Source organism: Magallana gigas, chromosome 4, assembly GCF_963853765.1.
Source record: "Magallana gigas chromosome 4, xbMagGiga1.1, whole genome shotgun sequence".
NCBI lineage: Eukaryota > Metazoa > Mollusca > Bivalvia > Ostreida > Ostreidae > Magallana > Magallana gigas.
In genome coordinates this window covers 22,135,122-22,157,787 of record NC_088856.1, presented here as the reverse complement: position 1 = coordinate 22,157,787, position 22,666 = coordinate 22,135,122, and the positions used below count along the sequence as shown (strand labels likewise).

Here is a 22,666-nt window from a genome sequence, read left to right as displayed (position 1 = left end):
CCCTTCCTCTTTTTAGAAATGTTTTGTACTGGTTTCACATTAAAATAAAGATTTTTTTAAAATTCAAAACCAACATTATTTTACAATGTTTTAACAATTTTTTGTCATAATTTTCAAGTATTGAAATTATAAAATGTTTGCGATTTTTACCTCGTCAATAAATTGCTTATATGTGAAATACGGATTAGAGCGTTTAATACCATGGTATGAAATTCCATTAATTATCGCCTAAATATTATTTTATATATAAAAAAAAAAACTCTTGCAAAAATGAATAGATTTGCATTCAGATAAAAATCAATTAAGTTGCTTTAATTAAAAAATGTTTATGATAGTTTAAGTTTATTCCATATCCAAAATGTTTGTAATATGTTGTGCCTATTTACCGAATTCCATGTTGTTACTACTAAAACAATGCTTTAAATAACCAAGGAAATAAATCGATTATAGCAAATGGTATGCCAAACAGACTGGTACCTTTACTATAAGCTAATGATTTTTCAAATTACTGACACTTTTGAATTGAATTGCAGCAGTTATGTATGGTTTTAAATTTATGCATAGACGAAATGTCCTTTTCTTCTATATCTGGATTGTTAGTGACGCTAATTACCCGAAAAAGTAAGTGCTGCTTTAGATGCCATATTAGACTAATATATAATTTGTTTTAAAACATCTTTATTTGATACTTTGTAATTTAGAACAATTATGATTTTAATTTAATGTCCTCTGTAGCAGTAATATCAAAGAATTAAGAGAAGAATGTATATACGGTTACTTTAAGGATGGAAATGCTTGCAGAGGTAAGATTATTTCTAAATATTTGATAAAATCATATACATCTATTGACTTTATATAGTAGGTCCATAAAGGGTTCTATGGACATGTCAAGTGACACATGTATTGCCCAAATACACAGAAAGTGATATCAACCGAACTTGCAAGGTCAATTTCACTTTTTGTGTCTGAGGTCGATATCACATGACATAAATCCATATATGTAACCAAACATATACCGTATAATGAAGACAATAATAGTTATGTAAATTCTCACAGCTCAGTTTTTTGTTTTCAAAAAGTCGTTTAGACTAAAAACGAATGGTACATTTTGACGTCAGAATAATCTGCAAATCTTTAAAATATAAATGTATCCATTGATTAGCGAATATAAGCTTATGGTATTATTTACAACGCAATTAATAGTTTTATAAATCCTACACAAAGCGAGAGGCTGATTTCGCTCCACATCGTACTATGACGTCACCTGCTATTTAAGGACGCACTAAAATAACAGATAGTAGGGTATCAATAGCAGTTTTAAAACAACAAAAAAATTAGATATTAAAGAGTTAAGGAATATGATTGAAGAATATTTTGCACAATAGCATTTCTATATTTTGTATTTAATTATACCCTTTGGCATATTGTCTAGTCAATACCTATTTTAGTTGATATTGCCAAATTGTGCGATATCTCATTCCGCGAAGGCTTTGCATAGATGTCGGAAGAGGATGTAACGTGATGTACTAATTCCGCCAAAAATACGATACATATTGTCATGTATGATATTATAAATTCTACCACAGTTATTGCTGAGATCAAAGTGACGCCGCGGCCATTTTTCAATTCTACAACAGTTATTGCCGAGGAGATAAAATATATGCCATAATTCTCCAATATACCACGGACATTATCAGTAAAATAACATATCATTAAAACATATAAGTTTCGCACTGGTCAAAAACTTGTTATGTCAATTTTACGTCTAAGTTCAAGTTACTTTTCTAGTCAAGCGATTTGTATTTCCTCGAAAAGATCAATGCGTCTGTTCCAAAGACATTTACATCACATTTGCACTGCATGATCATTCGTAAAATAAACAAATAGTAGTACTAGTATTATTAATCATATTAATTTACCTTGAGAGGAATACATTATAGTGTTGTGTATTTAATATTCAACCGCCCAAAAAAAATAGTGGTCTCATATCATTCTGATCGTTATCCTGTGAATGGTACGCATTCTTACAAAACAGTTTGGGTTACATGGAACACCAATCTTACTTATCTTGTTCTTCTCACTGTAGATGAAACTATTTGTGGACACTCTGAGCTGTTTAAAGAATAGAAATAAAATTATTCTTATCCTGAATGTTGCAGGTTACATTGTAACCTTCTCGGTCTAAAAATGTTATTCAAAATAAAAGAAAAATTTTCACTATCGCCTCGACCTTTATATGTTAAGACAAAATTTCTCGACCTCTAGTGTTATTCTGCAACATTCACGAAAACTTGTTCCTTTTTCTTAAATTTACTACCAACGTCACTGGTAACTTGATTATGGGTAGGCCTATATTATATATATAACTTTAAAACGGATTATTTTAAGACCATGTCGATTCCCATGTCTTTCTTTTTATGAAAACAATGTGTATCGCCTCAATGTTTATTTTTAAGTGTTAAATGCGGCTGTTTCAAGGACATCTCTATCATATTTGCTGGGAATTTTTAACATTCAACGAAACATATGTTGTCTGCATGTCATTTCAATCAATAGTATCTTACATTACTGATAAACATATCTAAACATTATACAGAATCATTTGGCTTTCCATCGAACAGCCGTCTTCTTATACCTCGTCTCTCTATAGAGAAACGATCATCAGAAATTCTGGGCTTCTAGTAGAATAGAGGTGATAAATTCTATATACCGTGATAACGACTCCGCTTTTATATTTCAAAACGACATTTCCTCGGGTGTTATTATGCAGCATTACAAAATGTCATACCATATTTCCTGAGCAAATCAGAAATTGTGATGTCTAGGCAGTTTTAAGATAACAAAAAATGATTAATTCAATATCAAGTTTGTTCTAAATATAGGTAATAATGCGTTGTAATTTGTAGCATGTCCAGCTGGATACACTGGATTGAACTGCTCTCAGAAATGCACCATGCCTACATACGGGGTTTTATGTGGTGGAATATGTAGCTGTTCATCTTGTCATCATGAAGTGGGATGCATTTCAACTCCCGAGTTCACAGGCAATGGTTGGCATACATCTAGCTTTACATTACAATTATTGTCTGCTTTGACGAATAAATTTCCATTTATTTGTATGTTTTGCGTAGACGTTTGTTTTAAAATGATTAAAAGTTTGAAATGTTTTCTGATAAATTCATATATGAATACGATGCCACCGCACTCAGTGATGATAGGTTGAAAATCTTAGACTTTTTCTTAAAACAATTATATAACATAATTGTTCTATAAACAAATAAATGTCAAATATATGAGTTTAACATTAATGGAATATAAGAATACCACAGTGACTGTATGTTACATTTGTAGTTAGAATTGTTTTTTTATAAATCAATTAAATAGCAATGATGTGTAAATTAGGAATAAAATTCATTTTTACACTGTACAATATTTTGAATGATATAGTGTATGATTTCCTTTTGTATTTAAAATTCAAAGCATACTTACGAATCGTTTAATCACAAATACATTTTCTTGCGATTTTCTTACAGATATAAAAGATCTAAAAGGCACCGAGCAGTATGTAAACAAATTGAGGTAATATTACTCTATACGAGTTATTTATGTCTCTGGGTTATGCGTGATGATTAAAAACGAATGGGCTATTATATTTTTGGCCTTGTTCCTAACCATCATCAAGTGTACGATTCCAATAAAAATAACGATAATTTATGTTCAGTCTTGCATGTACGAAAAATTGAGTGCTGGTTACAATTGAAAAGGGGTTTATTGAACGATTCGAAAAAAACAAACAAACAGACTGCATAAACTTGATTTAATATCTGAATGTATTGAAAGGAAATATAGATTGCGTAAAAAGACCCGTTTTAATGAACTTCTTGCAAAGTTTTGAAAACGTCCGAAAATGTAAGATTATAATGATAAACAAATATCATATTGGTCGGAAAATAAATTTAATTTGAAAATGGTCATCTCTTTAACAAACCACTTTGTGTGTTTACATCGGAATGGCATTAAAAAAAATGATATTAGCTTGAGTGTAATATAAAAAACATTCACAATTAAACCTAATTGTATTCTTTTATCTGAAAAATTAAATGTTAAAGACCATTCAACATGTAATTCTATTTTTAGCCAGGCTCTGCTAAGGCAGAGTCCTAGCCGTAGTAAGGCAAATCGACAATGTTACTATAAATAGCACAACTTCAAAAGTAACAAAAAAACAAACAGCGTCAAAGTAATAGCTTCCGCTATACCAAATAATTACACAAAGAGCCACGTTTTGTCGAAAGCGTTCGCATTTTTTTTAATTTCGAGAAAATTGTTTATCTTTTTTAGTTTCCTTATTAATACCGTGTTTTGAAAACAAGACTATGTATTTTGGACATATACAATGCGCATGAGTTTCAGTCTTTTCTACACAGTATGCATAAAGACACACCAAAAGAGGCCGACTTTCAGTACTTCAGTACTTTGATAAGCAATAGGCGTCAGAATGGTTTTTACCTTTGTGACAATTATCTTGGGATTGAGTAACGTTGAATTCAGTTATGATTGTTTGCTTTTAGAATTCGTTCAAATTGCCTTTTTAGCAAAACATTTGTTATCTCTTTTTAATATTTCTAATTTTCATTAGTTATAGGAAACAATTACTATAACATAAATGATTTTACCTTTGCGTGAATTATCCTAGGATTTAGTAATTCTATATTCAGTTTTGATTGTTGGCTTTTTCTAAACTTTGTTATACTGCTTTTATCACGTAACTATTGTTATCTCTATCCAGTATTATCAATTTTTTATTAAAGTTTGGAACATAAAACTATAAGACAAAATATTTCAATGCTAGTGTACATAAACTTCGTTTTCATTTCCTGGCGTTTTTTTTTTTCATTAGAGAGACAACACTGGTTTCTAATCCTTGTCTGTTCAACCAATACAAATATGGGAATGATTGCAAAGGTAATTTCATTTCGAAAGATTTCTACGAATCAAATAAAAGTTGAACTACTGTATATCCAATAAGTCAATTTCAATATAAAAATGAAATTTTTAGACTGTCCTGCTGGGTACTTTGGAAATGGTTGCACTGAGAAGTGTGTCCTGCCATCGTTTGGGAGGGCTTGTAGCGATACTTGTAACTGCTCATTTTGTCATCACGTATTTGGGTGTATTTTATCTTCAGAATTTAAAGGTATCATTAAGCTTATATATAATATATATAACAATTACGATTATGTGTTATACCGCATTCACTTGCCGTCTCTGTATTTATTGTTCTACCAATACTCAGTTTGTTGATCATTATACCGTTCTGCTCTTTAAAGGATAAAATGACCGTGCATGTGTTATTTCTTGTATTAAAATGTCTAACTTTAGAAATAAATGTACAAGTCATACAAATGTAAATGACGCTTTGGAATTATAACGCCGGTTAGTTCATGTTTGATGTATGTTATATTATTATATTATTGTGCAATTTGTAGAATGTCCTGCTGGATATTTTAGACATAACTGTTCTGACAAATGCCCCTGGCCTACTTACGGAGTTTGGTGCAATCGAACATGCCCATGTGTAATATGCGATCATATACTGGGATGTGTGACTACCACAGGTACTAATTGATAAACAAAGTTGTATTATGCATCCTATAATTATTCACTTATATTTGAAAAAAAAAAAGATATCTGAGTTTTGCTACACTACATGCACAGTACCGATTAGACCCACCCAAACACCAGAGTAAACCCCAACTAAACCCCGGGTTTACAATTTGGGTTTACTCTGGGTTTACTTTTTGAAAAATTTGGGTCCACCTGGGGTTTACTTTGGGTTTATACGGGGTTTACTTTGAGTTTACTTGGATATTGCTTTTGAGGTCAACAGTACGTACTGAAGTGTGAAGCAGACCCGTCTTTTATCTTACCATCTTACTGCTTGTAATTTCTGCCCCTTGTATATACCGAATACACAGTCGGCGTCTGTTTCTAGGGGTATACTTCTAACTGGGCTTACTATCTGTGTCCACTCTGGTTTTACTTTGGGTTAACTCTGGGTCCGCTCTAATAAACTCAAAGTAAACCCAGAATAAACCTGAAAAGTAAACCCAGGCTTTAGTTGGAGTTTACTTTCTGTTAGGCTGGGTGTGATCGGTACTGTAAGAAGTACGTTTACCCATAATTTAAGAAAAAAAATAATTAATTCGGTCCATAAACATAATACAGTGTAATAGATATCGACATCGAGAACCTAACATCAGGGTATCTTATGGCAAAGCCTATTATATTTAAAAAAAAAATGCGACGATCTTTGTTTTTTATTTTATTTTGGTCGCTCTAATAATTTAAAAGCAAAATCGGAGTTTTTTTCTAGCTGAGCAGCAGAATGAGGTTTTTTTTACGATACCTTAAAAATTAAGCCTGGCTAACTCATCTCGATCATACGGTGTATGGCACCGGAAACCAGGGGCTCGTAACATAAAGCATGCTAAGATTTTTACTTAAGTAGGGTCATAAGTAGGACTTAGGCGGAATCTTAGGACCGACATAAATCCTGCTTAAGGTCAGACGACACGTTCCTCAATTTTAGATAACTTTTTTCAGGAATTTGTTAATGGTTTACTACTACTCTGACAAGCCTTCTTGCAAAAAATTAGGGTACCTTACCAGGCATTTCTGCAAAATACTAGAGTATGCAATTTCCTATATAATCTTCTTTAAAATACACTTCAATTGCTGATGTAAAAAATCAATACACCACAGCAAAATTCACTATAATAGAACTATATCTCCGCCAGGGCGGGGCTTTGAACTCACAACCTCTAGAACCTATACACTTCTGGCACTGAGCGGCCACGGTTCTAACCACTTGACCATCTAGACATATTACCACACCCAAGTAAATTTTGATCATTTTCAAAGTAATTTTAAAATTAATATTTTTTATTGGAACTCTTCATTACGAGGAGACACAAAAAAGATTCTCCAGGAACGTGTCGTCTGACCTTAAGTATGTCTTATACCGTAACATAAAGCAAACTTAGCAATGTCTTAGCTAAGTCATGTTTATGTGAAAATGTAAAAACGTATTTTTCATTTCTTTTGTCGAATTTGAATGTATTGGCTTTTATAGATACACGTGCATGACATCTTTGATATTAGATGGGGTAGATGTAAATGTACAGACACAACATTCTATATGGCATGAATAATATACATATGTGCCTAAAATTTTTAAAAGGCTCAAAGCGATGGATCTCGGACAATATATTCAGTCATTGTTGTTGCTTGTTTGTTTTGACGAATAATCACTATTTTAGTCGTTCCCGAAGACTGCATGTGGCGTAATATTGCGATGCCTTAGAACTTAATATAATTATATAGTGGATTTCTTTTTATCTTTTGTTCTACCTCTTACCTCACCATTAAAGCATTTCACATTAGCTGGGTGTAATTCCTTCATTAAGTCGATAAATTGAAATGAGGCAATCGTCGTCTTTAAAATCGCTTAGGGTTTCTGTATTTGAACGTCCTTTTTTTAGTTTCTCAAGTTTTGCGAGTTTATATATGCAGTTACTTCTTGTAAACCGACCATTACGTATTTACAACCTATCTAGAAGTCCACTTTCATACTACCGGTTTATGGAAAATGTGACAGATTATTACGACCACTATTAATATTTATATCAATCAAATCAAAAATTTTATATTGGTGAACATTAAGATATAAATTCTGTGTAGATATCATAATGTGATTAATACTCTGTAATCATATACTGAATTTGAATATCTAATAACAATAAAACTTCTAAATGTGTGAAAACAATAACTTAATACATACTTAAGTCACCTCTACCGGCCGCCTTAGTTTTGAGTAAATTGTCTTAGCTAAGCACTCTTCTAGTTACAGACTTAAGTCTAAGAATGTACATAAGTCCTACTTAAGCACTGTCTTAGACTTAAGTACCCTTTATGTTACGAGCCCCAGTATAACTATAAATGTAGTCTGAAAATAAAAATAAATTTTAAAAAACGAACAATAGGAACACAATATTTATGTTGATAAGAAAAATTAGTATTGTCTTCGTTATTTTTTCATTAATGCCAGCAGTGTTTTTTGTGGCATGCAGAATTGCATACTTAAAGTTTGATTAAGTAGTTTAAACGTGTTTAAATATTAAATATATGAGGTTTTATAAAACACTAGCTTAGAAAAAAGGCAGTATTTGGTCCGGCAAAACACTGGAAGCGTGACCAAAAAGTCAACCAAAATTAGCGAGATTGAGAGAAATAAATTAAAGCAACACAGATTTAAAAAAAACTCTTGATATTATTTTGCTAAGCCGATGTTATAAATTATATCAATTTGTATAATTATATTATTTTATTACACCCTTTTTTTCTTTTAGTTTAATACATCACACAAACTAATATGTAACCCGTCTATTACAGAAGCACCCGGAGAAGTCTCGGAATCTCAAAATGAAAAGGAAATAGTATCAGCGGTGAAAGGGATATCCCTCAGTTTGATCATCTTACTTGTTGGAGGAACGATAACTCTCGTGTTAATTGTGTTGATTTTTTATACAATATGGAAACACCAGTCCTTAGTCAGTACCAACCATAATGGCGTGGATACACGAACTATTCATGAAATCGAACCTGTTTATCATGAATTTAACGAAGGATTTTTTTGAAACTACGTTGTTTGAAATTGATATTAAATTCATAAAACGAGCAGCAAAACCTCACTATATGTTTCAACATCAACAAAAATACATTTTCAGTTTAGATTTGTGTGTCAGTGCTCTTTAGCTTACTTAATTCCTATTAGAATGATTATTAAAGTGTTTGTACATGTATGTTAGTCATCTCGATTTGCTGGGCAGATGCAAGGAATGTAATCTGGCTATGATGATAGCATTGCATTGAAACTGTCATTGCTCTTTTAGAGTAGCCTTAAAAAGACAATCAATAGTGTTTTAAAATCACTTAATTTTTCATCTTGTAATTATTATGTAAACTATTCTCTAAACTATTAACCATAGAACTGTTGCCTCTATTTTTTAAACTTACAAAACTTTACAAAACTATGAACAATTGTTGGATTAATGATTACAGAAAAAACTTTTTACACGATCACGATAGCGTCCACGTGGAGAAATACATTATACATGTAAAATGTGTTAAATCACAAACAGTGATATGAACATAATTGAACCCTAACAAACCTCAGCAAGCAAATTACACTATCACATTTAAGTCCGATTGGAATCTACGTTGTTGTAATAATTGTATAAAAGGTATTAAACCGCAATTGCATGTAATACTTCGATGCAAAAATGCTAGATCCAAATCATACGTAAAGAAATCAAGATGGTCATTAATCAAGTTCAAGAAAAAAAGGAATGAAATATATGGATAACGCTTTTAGTGACAAGTTGAAGTGTAAGGTTGAATGTGAAGACGCGGTGCACAAGTATATTTTTGGAGTCATCATTCGATCGTATGCAATATTCTAAAAAAAATAAAAATCAAATTTGATAGTGGTTGTGCATTCATATTAAAAAAAAAATTTCCAAGGCATGTTTTGGAAATTGAACATAAATATAATATATACACTACATGTATGTTAATGGTTAAGCAACGACGTATAGTCTCAAAATTTTAGTAGACAATTTTTTGTGTTTTCGGTTGAAAAAAAAATCAGGATATTCCTCATACATTTAAGAAATAAACAGCGATTTAAAAAGTTCACCGGGATTTCAACTTTGTTGGTCACGTGATCAAATCCTGTAAAGACCTAAGGGATATTCAAAAGATGTGATCACGTTGTAACCAATTTCATAACACGGTAAACTTTTCCATATTGCTGTTTACTTATATTTAGATTTGAAAAGGAAAAGTGTTCAGAATTGTCAAAATTACCGAGATTTATGTTTACAATAATCAAAGCGACCATCGATAAACGCGTGCTAAATGTATAATTATTGTGACGTCAAGAAAAAAGTCAAAACAAAATTGAAAGTGTCCGCTATTCTTTACGTTTCATATAAGGAAACATATTTGCAGATGTCAATGTATAAAATATGCAACCATTTTACATGTAATTTTACAGATGATGTCAAACAATAAATTGTGTTAAAAAAATAGCATTCTGGCTTTGCTGCTATCATTAATTGATGAGCCATTTAAAAAAAAACAAAAATTAATTTAAATCATTTTTGATATTTTCCGTTATCTTGGTTTCCTTCCGTATATATTGCTGTATTTGTTTCCAATCAAGAGTAAGTTGTTATTGTGTGTTATCATAATTTCCTTCTATGCTTCGATAGTCTAAATATCACCATTCGTTTAGTAAAGTATTCCCTATAAATATATTGTAGAGTTAGACTTCACTTTACATGTATGTGTTACATGTAGTCATGGGTAGTAAGGACGAGGCACTAAATTCGTGTAGGTGTTTTTTTTATAAATTACGGGGGGGGGGTGTTTCTTTTTTTTGTATTGTTTATATTAAGATGGCAGGCTGCACCTCTTGCAATTATCAAAAATTTGTTGAAAAAAAGTTTAACCGGAAATAACCTTGGGTACAAATTGGCAAGCATCAAACCAACGGAAACCAAAAGCAGATACAATGTAGTTGAAGAAACAAAGCTTAAACAATCAACTTTTTTACATTAATTTATATAAATATGTGTGAATATTATTACATATAACGTTGCAATATTTTCTGATAAATAAATGTCCATTCATATCTAGCATGGTCATGCCTTGTGTATGAATAAATCCAAGTTTGATAATTCTTCTCGTAAATCAATAACTGGGTTTTGTTTCATCTTTGCGTAAGTGTGTATTTATCATGTACACATAAGAATATCGGAATTTATTAAATTGTAATGCAAACAATAGTTTGCCTGAAGAAAAAAATGGATTTACTGTTTTCTGTTTCTATGATAATTATAAACTGATAAGCAATTATTATAAGAAACAGATGATTTATTGTTATTTTTTCAAAAAATGTATATATGCTATTTTGGTTTCTTTTCCTGTTCGCTTTATTTGTTTCAAATTCAGAGTACTTTATTAGTGTGTGTTGTCATTATTTCCTCATATGCATTCATGTATTTTGTTGAAGAAATTACAATGTTGTACATGTACCAGAGAAACGATTGATTACAAGTTTGATTAACGGATAATAAGTTAACCAAAGTAACATCGCTAAAACAATCGAAAGTTCTTGGTCCTTTTTAACAAGCTGAAACATATCCTTTAGCTCAAATGCATCATATTGGTTGTAGGTTTGGATTCACCGTTTTATTTATTACATACACTAAAGGTCGGTCTACATTATGACGGCAAGTTTGAACATATATACATTACAAGGCAATATCCGTTAAATTGACGAAGCTCTGAATAATTTGCAAGAAAACAGATTCAAGTGGTTTCAAAACAGTGTTTTAATCAATTTTGTAGTAAATTCGTGGGGGTTGAAATATGACATAAACAAATCTTTTAGACGAGATTGTGGCACGAAATTCAAATTTCCAAATAAAACGAACACCATCTTTTCAGGTTCAAAAAGTATTTTTTTTAAATAAATAAAAAACATCGATATCGTATTACATGAAGTAGCAGCAGACGGTTAAATGAACAAGCACTGGGATTTATGCAAGAAATAAATAAGTACGGAAGTATGTACATATTGCCAATTAAACTTTTTACAAAAAAGCAGTTCTGATGAAATTAGTTTGTTTAATTATAAAGAGGTGTTTACATATAACAGAAAAATACACATGTGTATCAAGTTAAAGATCACAAGACAATAATCATACGCTCAAGGATGACCAGCTCCATTAAACATATCTCGAACTGACTGTACAATCTTCAAATCAAGGAGTGTTTTAAAGTTTATGCTTAGTAGTGTGAATGATGAACATTTGTATCTTAAAAACGAAAACGTTTAATCAAAATAAATGCTTGGAAAAAAAAAGTATGAAGTATTTTATGTTCTTAAAAAATGTTTAGATATAAATGTACTGATGAAAATGCCTTCGAAAAAATGTATTTATAGATTTAAAAATTTCTCGTATTTATACATAAGAACAATTGGTGGAAGCGTTGATTTTATTAGAGTAATTTTTGTTGTTATATTAGCAAAAGGAAATATGCACATCTTTAAATACAAATATACATTTGTCTTCCTCATGCAAAAATATCACCTGACCTCCGTCCTTCTTCCCAAAAATCTCTTTTTGCAATTACGTCGCCTCTTTTCTGTGATTTTTTTAATCATTAGGTGTTTGTAAATTTATATTCCATTCCATTCTGTATTGTAAAGATGAGTTACGAATACAACCGTCAAATTTATCCATGAAATTCATATTTGGTCTGAAGTTGTAGCTTTGAGGTAAAGTTTACCTAATGGAAACTAGTCAGTTTGATTTGAAGTTAAAACACAGTGACTTGTAAATGATTGAAGCAAAGCAAAAACGTTAACATTATTTACCACTATTTGCAAAAGGAACGTCAAAAACTTTTTTGTTCTCTAAGCATGTATGTTTAAACTTAAAACCTATGTAATAAATAACCAAGGAAATGAATTTTGACGAATTGTTTTTAAAGGCTATGATATCATGATTTAAATCATTAACTAGAACTTTGAAATTGATTTGCAGCGGTGATGTATTGTTTTATGAATACATTGAAAGTCCTTATCTTCCTAATTTGGATTGCAAGCTATAGTGATACTAATTGCCTTACACAGTAACTTCTTTTTTTCGATGTCAAATTGATTTAAACAGAAAATATTTTGAAAAGAATATTATTTGAATAAATTCATCGTAATTAAGGTAACATACGCTTGAAATTTGATTTAATGTTCTTAATAGGAAAAAACTAAAAAAAAAAGTAACCAAAGCGTGTTTATACGGTCAGTACAGGGATGGAAATTATTGCAAAGGTAAGGATTTATTGAAATATTTAATAAAATAAATTAAAGCATATTAAATTATGTTTGATTACGTTTTAAATACCCCCCCCCCCCTCATTTTTGTCTATATTCAGACTGTTTTAAAAAACAAACAATATTGCATTATGTAGAATGTACAGTTGGATACTTTTGAGTGAACTGCTACCAGAAATGTCTTTTCCCTGCATATGGAGTTTTATGTAGTAAAATATGCAACTGTTCATATTGTCATCATGAAATTGGATGCATTTCAACTCCCAGTTTCACAGGTAAAGGTTGCCGGACATCTTAAACCTTACATTACAATTAAAATCTTTTTTGAAAAAAATGTTCATCTATGTTTGTATATTGCGTAAGAATGCCTTTTGATGTTTTAGAATGGGTTACAATAATATCGTTTCATGAAATGGACTGAGACGGAAACTTTATATCTAAATAAAATAGGTTTTGGTGCATAGATTATTCTGTAAGTTTTTACTTTCAGGAAAAATATATGACAGACACATTGTCTTCCTATTTTTCCTTGCACATCCCTTGGTAGAAAAGTGAACCAGTAAACAAGTGAAAAACATATATAACTGTCAGCTACCGTCTTTACAAACAATCAAGGAAGAAATTTAAATCCAATTTTTTTGGAAACCCTACCTAATTAGCAACTACTTGTCTTCCATTGTCTCTTGCGTTTTAATGACCATACACGCATGATTAGGTTTGAGTACAGTCTGTACTGTCGGTATATATATATATATATATATATATATATATATATATATATATATATATATATATATATATATATATATATATATATATATATATATATATATATATATATAATCCAAAATGAGTAAAGTTAATCCACACAAGTATTAAATAATAAAAAATAACAGAGAGCCGATTCAAAACTCTACCGGTTTCATTAAAATCTTCAGGAGTTTTGTAACTCCTGAAGATTTTAATGAAACCGGTAGAGTTTTGAATCGGCTTTCTGTTATTTTTTATTATATATATATATATATATATATATATATATATATATATATATATATATATATATATATATATATATATATATATTTATATATATATATATATATATATATATATATATATATATATTTATATATATATATATATATATATATATATATATATATATATATATATATATATATATATATATATATATATATATATATATATATGTGTGTGTGTGTGAATTCTATGTATGGTACCAGATTGATATTAAGAACACCACAAATATTTGGCTTGAACTTTTAGTTTATGTATTTAGCTACAATAAACATTCGTTACCAAGCTAATTTTTCCTTTTTAAAGTTTCGTACCCAACTTTATTCTGGCAATTCAATTATTTTAAATGCAGTTTTCTTTTACAATCGACCTCGATTCAGATATTGAACCTATTAATTTGACATTAGTACAGACCATGACACGTTCTTCCTTGTATCCTCTGCAAAAATACATGGGAATAAAAGTATGATGCATAAAGATACAAATGACTCTTTTTTTTAAAATAAAAATGTTTTAAAAGGTTTTTTTTAACATTTTAAATAGCAAACTTTTGTGTGACTTTCATATTCAAATTCGTTTAATGTTCTCCAGAATGTTAAATGAATTTTGTAAGCAATGTTGTTCGCTAAAGTTACATAATGTACCAAGAACCAATTTTAAGAACCTTTTTTTATTTTCTAAAGGTTGACTTTAATCAATGAGCATGAGTGTCTAGACAATAGGTACATGTTGTATTGTTCTACAAAACATTCGAGTTAATCAATCTAAAGAAATGGATACTCATGACTGTGTTACTGTCTTATGTATAAAAAAAACGAAATCACAAAGTTGAGGTCACAACAACGTAATGCCAAAAAACGTTATCGAAGGTAAATATAGGATTCAGCATTATCATATACTTGAACATAGATACATATAACACATTGTGTAGATAACTTACTGACATGCGTGTATTACATGTATGGACATGAACGTATCTACAAACACTTAAGTTTAGGAATAAAACTAATTGTACAATCATTTGGGTGTTTTCCTTAATGCTCCATATATAATTTCCAGAGATTTCTGAAACTGTTCTAAAATTAGTTCTAATCACATTACAGGAAGAACAGGAACGTGGATGATACAGGCGGTATTATAAATACATGGCTATTTTAAATGAATGGACTCTAAAATATTTCGCACAGCTTTTGAATGAAATATAGGTTTTACACATAACTAGAGATGTTGAGATTATTTTTTTCCGTGGACATATTATCTTCAAAATCACTCAAACAGCAGGTATTCACAGCTGCTCGAATATTTGTAAATAGCATATTACATTTACATATTACATTATATTACATGGAATAAGAATTGGCTGCTTCTTTAATACAACGAACTGATATATATTATCAATGATTTGGTTACTTTTACTTACTCTTTATGATTTATTCAACATTCTTTTAAAAAAGATGTAAAATTAAAACAATATTTTTTTTTAAATCATGAAGGCTTTGAAGGTAGTGATCACTGCAGGAAAAATAACATTAATGTACATGAATCTGCATAATTATTTTTATTGTTTAAATATCGAAGATGATACTTGTAATACCATCCTCACTTTAGGTAAACTCATAAAATCAAAATTAAGCTGCGCATGTGGCATCGCGGTGGTATTGATTGTAATGCCATCAATGTTGATGCTGCAGATAGTGTTCATCAAGAAACGAGTCAATGTAAGACAACCAGCGGTCATTATTTTATGAATTTTGCAATCCAAATTAGTCAATCAGATTCATGGATTAGCTAAAGTAAATTACAAAATAAATAAACTTATATGAATACTCAAAATGAATACAGAATGATTTACAAATTCAGGCTATTAATTGCAAAACAATAATTTTTATATGCATGTATAATTGTTTATACCGACTAAATAATTACATTTGAGAGCTTTTAAGTGTAACAAAGAAACTTGGTACAAAATTAAAAAAATGGAATACTTTTACTTTTTAATATCTTTATCAGAAAATCGACCAACACTCAGAACAAAACGACCAGAAAGAAAGAGTTCTTCCTTGGTCATCATTATAATCATATCAGCTGGAGGAGTGATAACACTGGCGCTACTTATGTTGATCTGTGGAGCAATACTCATTTCTCGCTTCACATCAAATGTCACTGATAACGACAATGAATAAAGAAATGTATTAAATAAATGAACTTTATTTTTTTAAGAGATTGTACATTGTATTTTATCATTGAATCAAGTCTTTTTGGGGGTAATTACCTAGTTTTGAAATTAGATTAAGACAATGTTAATGATAACATTATATGAATTTCTGTTTTATCATATACTTTTTAACAATATAAATATTAGTGTTTTCTGTGAGGTGATTCAAATGCATGCATATTTTAAAATTAAAAAAAATTCACATATCATTTAAAGATTTTACCACGGTTGTAAGCGGTTCACATCTATATCCTGCATCCAAACATATGGAAGATGATATGGCTAATTCACATGATTGCATACATAAAATGTAATTTTAAGTACCATACTTTTATGTCATATACGAGAAAAAAAAAATTAGTAAATTGTTTTTACCCACTGTATCAAAATCAAATTATCCAAATATTAATACTAATATTTACAGTATTTGTTTACTTTAATAATTAAGTTAAATCGTTATCCAAGTCGATTTATTAAAATTCGGGGTTTAGTTTGGTTTATATTTTACAATTTAATACTTTTATAACATGTAAAATATATTTTTTTTAAATATGTAAACGATATCCAAACGCTTTTTAGAACGCATTATGTAAAACATAAGATGTGAGATGGCTTACGTCATACGCTTGAATTATTATGAGAATCAACACTAAGCAATTTGAGTGTAAACTGGTCTGATTTCTGTTCAGAAAGAAGTCCTATCATGTTTGTTGTAATTGAAAAATCCATGTACATTTTGAAGCAAGTAACAGAAAATGATCCAAGGGTATCATTTAGGTTTAATTTGGCTATCTTATATTCGTAGCAGGGTTAGGCTAATATACATTATCTTAAAGTGTCCACATTGTAATATTTACTATTGACAGATTTACTAAATATATAGTAACCTATAACATATGAAATGTTTACCGCTCAAGCATGTTATCTTATAGTAGTGAAAGATGTGTGTCTATAATATGATCTAAAGTTTTTAATGTGTTCATAATAAACATATACTAGATGTAATATATATCAAATTTGATGCACTTCTTTCTCTGTATTGCGCAAAGATAATTGTATAATCGCAAAAATTGACTAACTGCATCAGTTAAATCACATATAGAATTGATCAATTGTGTTCGATAACAATAAATGCAGGCTTTTTTCGTTGTTTTGTTTTTATGTTTTTGTTGGGTTTTTTTTCTAATGATACTAATTTGCTCTTTTTTCTCATATTGCATTCATTTTAAATTATTTCATACAAATACATGCCACTATCTGTGAAATTTGTATTGGTTTAACAGATATTTAGACAGCAGCTTGCTTTGAAAAATGTTTCTTCAAGTATTTCGAAGTGAATACATTTCGTAAACGATTGGTGTAATATGTAAGTTGTATTTTTTAAAGATACTTTTTGTGACATTATTTAATTAGATATGTTTTAGTTAACCTTTAGCATCATTATTACCCTCACAGTTACATTACCAATACATTCCTTATATAAAATTGTTTTCTGCCGAATATGGGATTATGTTGACTATTCCGTGCGATCCACCTTTTTATGGTGTCATGTGTATTCATAAATGTGTACTATAGAAGTAATCATATATACGGATGTGTTACAAGTACTTTTTTAAAGGATAAATGTGTAGGATTTGCACTTTTGTATCATGTAAAATAATGATTTTTGTTAAATTAGTAATTAAAGTAGATCCAGTGTTCTGTGACGTCACACTTTTTTGTAAAACTTTGAATTCTTTAAAAATTGTGCAAGATAGTTTTATTTATTTTATGTGAATATAATCACATGGATGTAATTAGAATTATTGGTAGGTTCAAGATATTTTCGCACTTAATTTTATACTAAATTTCCAAATTTTTATATATTTTATCTATGCAAAGGGGAAATAACTCTTTTTCTGACTTTTCTCTTAGTTGTATGTCTAAATGCTATAGTTTTTCTTATTCCAAAGATTAATTTTAAAATATTTTTGTAATTTTAGTTTTCTGATAAAATTGACATTAAAATTAAACAAGAAAAACAAATTTCTGCCTACAAGATTTTACTTTTAACAAAAAAAAATAATACATTTTTCTAATGCTAAAATATAATTTAGTTTATGTTTATCTGGCATCTCAAAAAGTGTGATGACATGTATATTTTTTCTAACAATTGATGACATTTAAGTCTATTAAGTCGAAATCAGTTCGGTTTTTCAACTTTCCTCAGAGAATTTTACGAGTATGGAGCTACCTTAAACTAATTAATTGTTAAACTTGTTCAATATGGTGAAGATTGAATCACAAATGCCTGCCTGTCGTTCAACGCATTAGAGCTTAGACAAATTACCAATTAAGCATACAGTTATAGCTGGAATTAATAATACCGTGTAATATGGCAAAGCAAAAACACATCCATTGACATAAGACAAATATATTATTTATAATTACATGGCTTCGAGAGCAACAAACCAAAATAGCTGCCCCATGGTGCCAGGGAAGCCCTGGAGGAAGTGTTATGTCGCCCGATACCAGGACATAGTACATGTAATAAAATTAACGAATATGTGACATAACAAGAACACTCATTAAAATATGTTTTAAACAAATACTTACAAGTATTTACTAGTACGCTTAAACGCAAGCCATGTGCACCTGGCTACAATGCAATTCTCATAAACAATTTTAACACGTTGATTATCTTGTTGATATAAATAGACTGAGTTAAATGCATTTGCTCTCACTGAATTTCTAATCACTGCGTCTATTGCAGTTAAATTTCACTTGCCAGACTGGAGATTAAGGCTTGAATACAACGAATTCACAAATTATATTTACGCCTCCGTTGACATCACCAAACCACGTTCACTGGTACAAGGATAAACGAGCGCGACCCGAGACTAAACAATATATCTTTATGTAGCAACTGGTCAACTGACCAAAACAATATGGTCTGTAGCAACTTATTATATTGAAACAAATAACGGTCTACATGTACACAGGGTAGCCAAAAACTGCACGTACGCAACACAAAGTCGACCTTGATTTTGACAAATAGCAAGATGTGATCTTTAAATGATAACAAATCGTTTATGTTTTAGCATTAAAGTTTAAAAAAAGGAATTATGAACGTTTCCTAGATATATTTCAATTTGAGCGACGATCCTTCATATTATCAAATGAAGGAAATTATTATATCGAAGTTTTTATGTAACAACAAGCATGTATCAGATATATGAGAAAAGCTTATGTCCATGATCGTGCATTGATCATTTTAAATAGACATGAATTTATGTTAGTGGGTTGACCTTTTCGCAATATTTTTTTTCAGAAAATATATTCAGTATATTCTATTGGTAATGTAAGATTGAAAAAAGCCGTTTACAGATCTGAAAGTGTTAGTAAATAGGATTTGAGGGGGATTGAGTAAATGCATTTATAAGTAGAACATGATTGATAAAATTAATGTACCATTCAAGATAAGAGATTAATTTGATAAGGTTATATGGATCGCCAGGGCGTTACCCAGACACGTTGTGTCGTTTCCATAAGTTTATACACGCTCCCAAAAAGGTGTTGGGATGCATTTAAATTCCATTTTCTATACGTAAACTTTAGAAAGAGACATGTCCTTTACGAGAAAAAAGCCCCCCCCCCCCCCCCCCTTGATTACTACTTACCAGTTACCTCTTTAAGGATAGAACATACATTAGGATTAATAGATATGTGGAAAATTGAACAATATGAATAAAAAAAAATTGTGTACATAAAGTCAATCGTATTTTGAGTGCATACGTGCATTATACTGCGTACTGTACTTGCAAAATTTGCATATCCGCATATCAGTTTTAAATATCCGAACGATTCGGAGGAAACTTTAATGCATAGTTTTGAATTGGTTTCCATGTTTGGCAAAACGAATAAGACATTTACCAATGCTTTTCTCCTTTCTTGTACATTTTATTCTTTCTGGACAAGTGTTGTGAATAGTTGCTCTACTGGGTAAGTATGTAATAAACTTAAAAATATCCGTTTTATCTAATGTGACAATCTATAATTTTAGATCTATTTGATTTTGTTCCTGATTCATAGATCATATTGCAGTATAAGTTGCATTATTCCTGTCAAAAAGATTCTCTAGCAAAATTTTATTAGCTCTATTTATATATAAAAAAATGAAAATCGTTTATTAACTTATTTTTCTATTGTTTATCAAAAGAGCTAGGTAAGAACTGATCCTAATTTTTATAGATAGTTAATGAATCTTCTGATGAGAAATAATGAGTATTTGATTGTATAACATTATTTTGTTATAACGTTTTAAGTATTATTTACAATGTTAGTATCATGTTCATAAATCTGCGCATTATTTCTTTTATAGTTTAAGCGTTTTCTTGGCTCGTAAGATACATTATGCATTGGTTTTACAGACATTTAAAAAGCAGCGAAGATGCCTGTTGTGTTAATTTTTTCAAAGAGAAAAACTTCTGTAAAGGTTTGTTTATTTGCACAGAATCATAGTTTCTTAATGTCAATATTATGAAATGCTAATACGAAGGTAAACATTATAATAATTCCCATAAGCAAAATAATGCTACATGTAGTTTATCATTTACTTTTTTAAAATTTTTGTAGAATGCCCTAGTGGATATATCGGAGTCAATTGTAGTTATCCATGCACTTTACCATTTTATGGAATCTTGTGTAGCTTAACGTGTGAATGTTTGACATGTCATCACATTTACGGCTGTGTAACAGGTAAATCTATAACTATTAATTATCATATTTTTAGAATATAAAATAGGGCATAAAATTTTATAAAAGAAAATTGTCGCTAATTGATTTACCCATTTCAGTTTAAGAATGCCTAAATACCTGCCAAACTGCATGACTATTCAAACTAGACACAAAGCTAACTTTTATTTATTAAGGAGCACGAAGAACACATGATGTTCTTTCAAAGTTATTCGGGATATCATATATGTAATTTGCTTAGTTGATAACATTTTTGTAAAATCCATTTTTTAAATCGCTAATTAAAACTTAACATGTTAAAATCAACGCTTAAATATGATTTCAAATTCAAATGACATCAGATATTCAAATCTAGGTTGAACTTTGAATGTATAGAAGAATATCCTTTCAACCATTAACTTTAAGTTAATGAAGAAATGAACTTACCAACATTTATTCAAAGCTTAAACTATTCATCTTAGACTTTAAAAAAAATATATTACTGCAATTTAAACTTTAGTATCATCGAAAACATTATTAATGTACAAACACACTGAATTAAGTTTTGATTTAAAAGCAATTTTGAAATACATCCGGATTTACTTCACTAGTTTTATTTTAAATCAAGTACTGTCAAAGTGGTTATTTACGTTTGAGGTTCAGGCCGAGTTTTCTATAGTGAAACATTTCGCTTGCCGGTTGGTATTTAATACGCGGATGCGTGCTGTACAAGACTAAAGTTTTGATTACAATACAATCGCGCAAGGGTGTTCAATGCTGTCTTAAGCTTAATGCGTAACAAGGGTAATTATTTTCAAACGAGTAAATAACCACTTTGTTGGTAAACGTTTTAAAAATATATACTTCACATTTATAAATGTACATGTTTACAACCTCGAAACTATATCAAATAAATAATTAGTATGCATGTTCAGTTTTCATGTATGCATGTAAATGTAAGCTTAAGGTTTTTATTAATTTGTTGATACTGTCATATCGTAATCAGCATGTAGTTTTTGGGGTTGTTTTCTATACATCAATTAGTGAAACTTTTTGACACTGTACAGTTCGACACATTACCTCGGACATCGGGAAGAACACATTCAGCTGTCTAAACCAGTCAAATAAACTTTGTGCATTTTTTATTGAATGCTTTTGCGCAATTTTTTGTCAACAGCCAATAAATAAAATATGGTTTTAAAGCAGTCGAGGTCAGTATTTGATAAAGGATGTCAACGTTTATCGTTGATAAATGTCAACGATATGACGTTAAACAGTAGATTGCAGTGAACAATATACTGTGTCATATTTTATAAGTCTGAATGTGCATTGTACATGTACTGATTGTAAAAAGTTTTAAGTTGTAGTATAAAACTCGTTATGCATATATTAAGTCTGAAATGTAATTCTTTGTTTTGTTCATTCCAACAAAATGTTTTGAAATAATTTTTGAAAGCAAAAAAATTCTAAATTGTGATACTTTGTTTTTATGCTTCCATCATCTACAGTACCGATCAGACCCAACCTAAAACCAGAGTAAACCCCAACTAAACCCCGGATTTACTTTTTGGGTTTACTTGGGGTTTACTCTTGGTTTACTTTTTGAAAATTTGGGTCCACTCGGGGTTTACTTTGGGTTTACTCGGGGTTTACTTTGGGTTTACTTTGAAATTGCTTTTAAGGTCATCTGTATGCACTGAAGTGTGAAGCAGACTAGTATTTTATCTTACCAT

At 29.9% G+C, this 22,666-nt stretch overlaps 1 protein-coding gene and 1 long non-coding RNA gene across 2 annotated transcripts; both read left to right on the top strand.

The window, feature by feature from the left end:
• The first annotated feature begins 487 nt into the window (after window positions 1–487).
• LOC105342249 (multiple epidermal growth factor-like domains protein 10) lies at window positions 488–8,865 on the top strand. Its single transcript, XM_034450603.2, has 8 exons — window positions 488–621; window positions 736–803; window positions 2,907–3,050; window positions 3,534–3,561; window positions 4,901–4,965; window positions 5,060–5,197; window positions 5,490–5,618; window positions 8,455–8,865. The coding sequence occupies exons 1-8, from the start codon at window positions 539–541 to the stop codon at window positions 8,697–8,699; spliced, it is 900 nt and encodes a 299-aa protein (XP_034306494.2). The 5' UTR covers window positions 488–538; the 3' UTR covers window positions 8,700–8,865.
• An 11,197-nt stretch (window positions 8,866–20,062) lies between these two features.
• Window positions 20,063–20,950, top strand: LOC136274874 (uncharacterized). Its single transcript, XR_010713304.1, has 3 exons — window positions 20,063–20,201; window positions 20,630–20,694; window positions 20,835–20,950. It is a non-coding gene; the product is annotated as an uncharacterized lncRNA (long non-coding RNA).
• Window positions 20,951–22,666: the final 1,716 nt, after the last annotated feature.